We start from the raw sequence: 7,808 nt of genomic DNA, 5'->3' as shown, positions 1-7,808 counted from the left end.
CGGTGCGGAACATATCGCTAACATAGAGGGAAGACCCATCGGCGCACGGCCAGGGATGTGTCAGGGCTGACATCGGAGACGACCACGATGAAAACTAAAACCAACGGTAACCGTGGTAACTGCCATTTCAAAACACAAGGCTCCAGAGTGCACCCCCCCCCCCCCCCTCCTTCCAGGTTTATTTGAGCCGTCCAGGATCCCCCCCCCCCAGAATTCAGTGACATTAGTTCCTCCTGTCAGCCCCCTCCAGACCTCCAGCTGCCGTCCCGGGGAGCCGGCGGGCGGGTGGAGCCGGCGGGCGGGTGGAGCAGGCGCTGGCGGCCCCGCGGGGTTATGTAAACACTCGCTCGCCCGCGAGAAGAGCAGGGGGCAGCCGCGCTGCTCTGTGTGGGTGCGGGAGAGAGAGAGAACCAAAATCCCTGATGAACAGACAGACAAAACACAAAGACAAAGACAAAAGAAAGAGTGCTGTGCTTTTAAACGACGGCACACGTGCATTAACATTAATGGCATTCGGCAGACGCTCTTATCCAGAGCGACGTACAGTTGATTAGACTAAGCAGGAGACAATCCTCCCCTGGAGCAATGCAGGGTTAAGGGCCTTGCTCAAGGGCCCAACGGCTGTGCAGATCTTATAGTGGCTACACTGGGATTAGAACCGCCGACCTTGCGTGTCCCAGTCATTTACCTTAACCGCTACGCTACAGGCCGCCCCTATGGAGAAACACGACGGACATCATTAATTAAACGTTAATTAAGCGTTAATTAAACGTTCGTCGCGAGGGGATGGCGAGAAGCCGCGCCGCCATTGGTCAGTTCTGAGGCGCCGCGGACAGGTGGAGAAGGGAAGCGACGCGGCTTAAACCCGCCTGCGCATCCGCACGCTCACCAGCCCGGCGTCCGCCGTCCCTGGAGAACCGGCGCGGTTTCGCAGACTGACGGGCGGCGGGAGTTTTGACGGGAGTTTGGTTTGACGGGGCGAGCCTGCGTTCCGGGGAGTGGCGGTGGAGTGAGCGTTTAGCACCCACGGGCAGCTCGGCAAGCATGCCGCTCCCTTCAGCATGAGAGGACTCGGAAAAGCCTCAGGTCCCAAAGGGGAGCCTCGCATTAGACCGATGAGCCTATGTATATGGGCCACTATTACATTACACTACATTACATTCATGGCATTTGGCAGACGCTCTTATCCAGAGTGACGTACAGTTGATTAGACTAAGCAGGAGACAATCCTCCCCTGGAGCAATGCAGGGTTAAGGGCCTTGCTCGAGGGCCCGACGGCCGTACGGATCTTAGTGTGGCTACACCAGGGTTTGAACCAGCGACCTTGCGGGTCCCAGTCACTATGGGTCGAAACGTTGTTTGATGCTAATAAAGAATTGAGTTTGGGTGCGCACAAATGTGTCATTTGTCATTTGTTCAACAGAAATGCCAGGTCTAGAGTGGTGTCCCAGTTCCCAGCATTCAGAGAAAACCCGGAGCACGTTTGGAGAAGCACAGACAACGCCAAACGGCTGATTCCACTGCCGGGAGACGGAACACAATTAAATTATACTCCGAATCAGAGTGGTTAACAAAGAGCAACTTCCCACCGCCGCAATGCAGAAGTGGCGCTTTGATTCGCAGCAAACTTTGTTCTGCCCTTTATTTGGCTTCAGTTTAATAGCCAATTAGCATTCATGCTGCTTTGATATGACCGAACAACAAGCCGCCTTCAGCGACTGCATGAGACTCATTACTCTTACACCCATCAGAAGAGCTGGAAACGGCGAGGGTGAGATTTCAAACCGTCCTTCGAGAGGCAGGGAAGACAAACAACAGTTTTTTTTTTGTCCTTATAATTCCTCTTTAATATATTTTTTAAAAAATGGATATACAACTCTGAGAAAGCAAAGAGTTTAAATAAGGGGACAGGCCTTCACGGTTCTGTGGGGGCGTGATGACAGAAGCGGTCAGGAGAGGAGAGGGGCCCGGCACATGCTACCTGACCTGTCACTCCTGCACACACACCTGTGTACACACACACACACACACACACACACCTGTGTACCATCACACAGAGCAAACACACACACGCCTGTGTACTGTCGCACAGAGCAAACACACACACACCTGTGTATACACACACACACACACCTGTGTACTGTCACACAGAGCAAACACACACACACCTGTGTACCATCACACAGAGCAAGCAAACACACGCCTGTGTACCGTCGCACAGAGCAAACACACACACACCTGTGTACACACACACACACACACACACCTGTGTACCGTCACACAGAGCAAACACACACACACCTGTGTACCATCACACAGAGCAAACACACACACACACCTGTGTACCATCACACAGAGCAAACACACACACACACCTGTGTACCGTCACAAAGAGCAAACACTCACACACACCTGTGTACACACACACACACACACACACAAAACGGACCTGTTTACCGTCACACAAGAGAAAACATGCACACACTGCAGTCACAGAGCGAACACACACACACACACACACACCTGTCTGCCGTCACACAGCAAACACACACACACCTGTCTGCCGTCACACAGCAAACACACACACACACACACCTGTCTGCAGTCATACAGCGAACACACACACATCTGTCTGCCGTCATACAGCAAACACACACACACACACACACACCTGTCTGCAGTCACACAGAGCAAACACACACACACCCCTCAGCGAACACACACACACCAACCACACACACCCACACATCCAGTACGCACCTGACATAGACGGCATGCTGAAGCACCAATGAGCCATAACGAACCCAAGCATACACTCGGACATAGACCTACAGTACACCACACAGACACATTTACACACACCTTCCAATACACCAGCACACAGCACTGGAGTCGGGAGGGGTGGAGATGTGCTGTGTGTGTGTGTGTGTGTGTGTGTGAGTGAGAGTGAGTGTGTGTGAGTGAATGTGTGTGTGTGAGTGAGAGTGTGTGTGAGTGAATGTGTGTGTGTGAGTGAGAGTGAGTGTGTGTGTGTGAGGATGTGTGAGTGAGAGTATGCGAGTGTGTGTATGTGTGTGTATGTATGTGTGTATACGTACATGTTTTTGGCTTTTATTCTCTTTTTCATTGTTTTACCACTGACATGTTTTAATTATTGTTTTATGTGTCATCGCGATGTTGATATTTCCATCTTATCGACTATTATGTCACAATGCTCGAGAAACGCTTTATAAATAGTTAATACTATTATTATTATTATTATTATTATTATTATTGTGGTTTGTGTGTACGTGTGTGTGTGTGTGTGTACATATGTGTAGGGAGGGCCCGGCAACATTTCACACTTACTCAGACAGTACAGCACAGCAGGGGGAGTGTGTTGGGAGAGGCAGGAAGTGAGGACACAGGAAGTAACCCCCCACCCCACCCCACCCCACATTCTGAAAAGAGCAATCAAAAGAGCATAATCTTTTTCTTCTTTTTTTTTTCATTTTGATCACTTTCGCTCGGTGAGGTACAGGGTCAAAAGGTCAAATGTCAAAGGTGTGTAGCACAGCAGAATCCAATCTGCGCGGATTGTACAACGTCACCGGGCAACGCCAAGTACAAAGACCGAGATCCAGGGGAGGGGATGGGGGGGGGCGGGGGGGAGATCTTGGCAATTGGCATGCGATCAGGTGTGGGAACAGGCAATGTGGTTTAACTTCAGAGTGCTCGTTTTCATTTTTATTTTCATTTTCTTTTTTGTCCCCGTTCAGATACTTGGGTCTTTCTCTTTTTTTTCTGCAAACAAAGGGGGGGCGGGGGGTTGGGGGCAGGCACTAGCACTGAGAGAACGAGGCATTATCCAGCAGTCTGTCCACTTCACGGCTGTCCTGATTATCATCGTCGTTGGGTTTTCCTCCTTACGTGGACACCCCTTTTCAAAGTTAAAAGAACTAAACTCTCGCCACCTGGGGGGGGGGGGGGGGGGGGATTAGGGGGTGTCACCTGATCTGACTCGCCACCGAGCCCTGACAAAAGAGGGGGAAAAAAAGAGACGTTCCTCTTCACCTCTCCTCTGCCGTGATTTTCCCGTGCGGGATTCCGGAGAGGACTTTCCTTCTTTTCCCTTCTGTTAAAATTTGAACATCTAGGCGTGTGTTGTTTTTTTGTTTTTTTTTTGGTGGTCACGTATTGCAGTCTGGTGAGGAGAGCTGGAAATGCACAGAGCTGGGGGGTGGGGGGGGGGCCCGGGGGAACGCGGGGGGGCGGGGCTGGGCGGGGGCGGAGCTGGGGGGCGGGGCGGGGGGCGGAGCTGCGCAGTCATAGGCAGCCGGCGCAGCTGACGCTGTCATCATCTGGCGTAGCTCTTGATGAAGTCCTGAACTTTGACCCGGAAGTCCTCCTGGAGGGAGAGAGAGAGAGAGAGAGAGAGAGAGAGAGAGAGAGGGGGCAGAGGGAGAGAGAGAGAGAGAGAGAGAGAGAGGGGGAGAGAGGGGGGGGGGAGAGGGAGAGAGGGGGGGAGAGAGAGAGAGAGAGAGAGAGAGAGAGAGAGAGAGAGAGAGAGAGATCGTTCAGCCGTGTCTGCAAAGGTCACCAATCATAACACTGCTAACAGACCACTGCAATGTCATATCTCAGCACGAAAAACTAACCAAGCACAACATTATTATTATTGGCATTTTGGCCGATGCTCTTATCCAGAGCGACATACAGTTGATTAGACTAAGCAGGAGACAATCCTCCCCTGGAGCAATGCAGGGTTAAGGGCCTTGCTCAAGGGCCCAACGGCTGTGCGGATCTTACTGTGGCTGCACTGGGATTAGAACCACCGACCTTGTGTGTCTCAGCCACCTTAACCACTACGCTACGGGCCACCCTAACAGTGCTAACAGGTCAATGTCATATCTCAGCACCAAAAACTAACCAATCACAACACTGCCATACAATCTCAATGTGCCAACTCAGATTCAACAAAAACTGGCCATTCACACCACTGATACAAGACACAACTACAGTCTTGATGTGCCAACACCAGTCAAACAGAACATACCTAAATCTTACCACAGTCCTGCTGGGGCAACTCTCTAGTTTACAGCAGCATGTGATGGGACATTATTGCAGGTAAAGCGGTCAATAAACATCCATTTCTTCACCAATCTGTACTTTATTTTGACACACAGAATATGCATTATGCCATTTCAGGTTACGCGTACAGCTGTGTTTGCTAATCGTGCAGTATTGTCAACATTGCTCTTTCTGAATTCCCTCTGTCACACCCCAGGTGCAGGATTACAGAAACAAGAGTTAAGATAGGACTTCAGAGTTAGGAAGCTCCTGTGATACGGCCCCAGGTCATCACCCGGAATGGGACGTGGCTCTTGACCGTCCCACCTGGCTCAGTGGATGCTCACGAGCGCTTGCACAAACGTGCGGATGAGAACGTTCTCAAACCGAGCATTCCAGTGCTGATGTCACAATCGCCCCTGGCGACTGAGGGCGCTGGGAGTTCTAGAACACTGCCACGGACCCGCTCTTCAAAAGCGGCATTTGGACACAATGCCTTCAGGACTGACAAACGCACGTGGATAACGTGAGCCAACGCTTGGGCCAAGCCAGCGATGCTAACGGCTCATTAAACACGGCGGTTAAACACGGCACGCCGCTCCTGCTCAAATCGGCGCTGGCAACCGGAGGTGTGGGTGTGGGGGTGTGGGTGGGGGTTACACGGTTAGCAAAACAACTGAACCAATAAAACATGAAACTGACGGACATCCGGTGAGGGAGAAGGGTTCAGGGGCCGAGGTCTGTTATACAAGCGGGGAACAGCGTGAAAGCCCGCGTACATATTTATAACTACGCCCCCTTAAATTAGAGCGGTCGGGGCTGTTTTAAATCCTGCTCAGCTGCTACCTCCAAACAGCCCAGAAATAACCCTGGAGTGGAATGGAGAGGGGTACAGAAAAATCCCAAGAGACTAAAATCATTTGCACTTATGTAAAACACGGTAACAAAAAAAAGGAAAAAAAAGGGATGCAGTTTCACAAGTGGAGAGACGCTCACTGGCTGCGGACTGGGCCAGATCTACAGGGCCATTTCAAACCCCTGCTGTGGGTGATGCCGCAAAACCCACAAACACGTACCTTATCCCCCCCGCGGCTCGGAGCAAGCGCTCCATTTCGTGCTCCCAACTCCAGCTCATGGACCGAGTGGACCCGGAAGCCGAATCCAAATCGCCCTTCCCAAAGAGTTTCGATTACAGCCTGCCAATGAACTGTGCACTCCGGGAATGCTGTGGGAATGCTGTGGGAATGCTGTGGTAATTCTGTGGGAATTCTGTGTCGTGGAGCGGCTGGCTGGCTAAAGTGTGCGTGTCGGGAAAGTGGGGGTTAGATTGCAGCGGATGGCAGGTGTTCAGAGGGCCCTTCACAAGGCCCCTGGGCTCCTGCTCCCACCGGCAGGCAACCCCTAACCTTTCCAGCCGGCTATTTTCGACACCTTAAAATGGTGGATTCAAACGGAGCGCCGGATCAGATTTCCTCTCTTGTTGACAGGAGAGAGAATGTAAGAGTGTTTGTTCTGGGGAGGGGGGGGTAAGTGCAGAGGACCTGGTCTGTTAGTTACCCTCCCCCCAGGTGAGAGTGCTGCTCTCTGCGCTCTTGTTCCCTGGAGGATCCGTATCACTCATCGGCACAGTGCAGCGGAGCTCCACACTGCACTCCGGCGTACCCCATGGGCCCAGGGGGGAAACTAGGGCCATGACATTTTCAGCAGCCGCTCCGACAGTGTTGAGGAGGAGGGGGGCAGGAGGAGGAGGAGGGGGGTAGGAGGAGGGGGCAGGAGGAGGAGGGGGGTAGGAGGAGGGGGCAGGAGGAGGAGGGGGGCAGGAGGAGGGGGCAGGAGGAGGAGGGGGGCAGGAGGAGGAGGGGGGCAGGAGGAGGAGGAGGGCAGGAGGAGGGGGGTAGGAGGAGGGGGCAGGAGGAGGAGGGGGGTAGGAGGAGGGGGCAGGAGGAGGAGGGGGGCAGGAGGAGGGGGGTGGGAGGAGGGGGCAGGAGGAGGAGGGGGGCAGGAGGAGGAGGAATGAAAACAGATGGTTGCCGCTGCTCTGCTGCCCCCCTCGGGGGTCTGGAGCAAGGTCAAGCTGAGCCACTCTGAGCCAAACAAGATGGCAGCTTTTCCCAGAGTTCCCCACGGGGAGAGCCAAGCAGCCCTGCTCATCTCTGTACCACGACTGATAAGGGTGCAGTCTGTGTGTGTGTGTGTGTGTGTGTGTGTGTGTGTGTGTATCTGAGTGTGTGAGTGTGTGTGTGTGTGTGTGTGTGTGTATATGGGTGTTGGGAGGAATTATAATCCCATCTGTCTCTCAACCCTCAAGTAATTACCTAAGAAAAGACCCATATATATATACACACACACACAGTATAAAACCCATGGATAGATTTCTAAGAGTTGGAAACAGTACTGCATTAAAAAAATTGCAAATTGCAAAATGAGGTTCAATCGAATTCAAATGTAATGATCAAAAGAGGCAGGGTACGGAACACAGAGCGCTGTAACCCAGCATGCCCACTGCCCAAAGCACCGGTCCCGGATCGATATCCGCTTTTCACACAAAAGCCTTCATGTCCAGATTAGGGGCTGAACAAGCAGCTCTCCTGAGCAGCGTGGCTGAGAGGAGTTATCGCAGGCAGAGCGGCCAACTCGATCGGGGAAGTACACGAGGCTAATTTACTCCGGCCGAAGGCACCTGCAGCAGCACACCTACTCTTAACAGACAGTGCCAGAACGGCTTCACGCAACGCCAACGGGGGAAACGAGGGAAAAAC

The 7,808-nt window shown here is 52.6% G+C and overlaps 1 protein-coding gene across 15 annotated transcripts in view; it reads right to left on the bottom strand.

Moving 5' to 3' along the window:
• Positions 1-1,818: 1,818 nt before the first annotated feature.
• The window catches only part of ube2f (ubiquitin-conjugating enzyme E2F (putative)), a 57,465-nt gene continuing 51,475 nt past the window's right edge, over positions 1,819-7,808 (bottom strand). For 2 of the 15 annotated variants that reach the window (XM_061236468.1, XM_061236470.1), the window contains exon 10: positions 1,819-4,387. In XM_061236468.1, the coding sequence (XP_061092452.1) occupies positions 4,337-4,387 (51 nt within the window). In that variant the 3' untranslated portion in view covers positions 1,819-4,336. The remainder of the gene's footprint in view (positions 4,388-7,808) is intronic. The other 13 variants (XR_009708359.1, XR_009708365.1, XR_009708362.1 and 10 more) reach the window with 13 other exon arrangements.

The sequence above is a fragment of the Conger conger genome, chromosome 3, assembly GCF_963514075.1.
Source record: "Conger conger chromosome 3, fConCon1.1, whole genome shotgun sequence".
In the NCBI taxonomy this organism is placed as follows: domain Eukaryota; kingdom Metazoa; phylum Chordata; class Actinopteri; order Anguilliformes; family Congridae; genus Conger; species Conger conger.
Note: the sequence above shows the minus strand (reverse complement) of the source record. Positions and strands in the feature narration are given on the sequence as shown.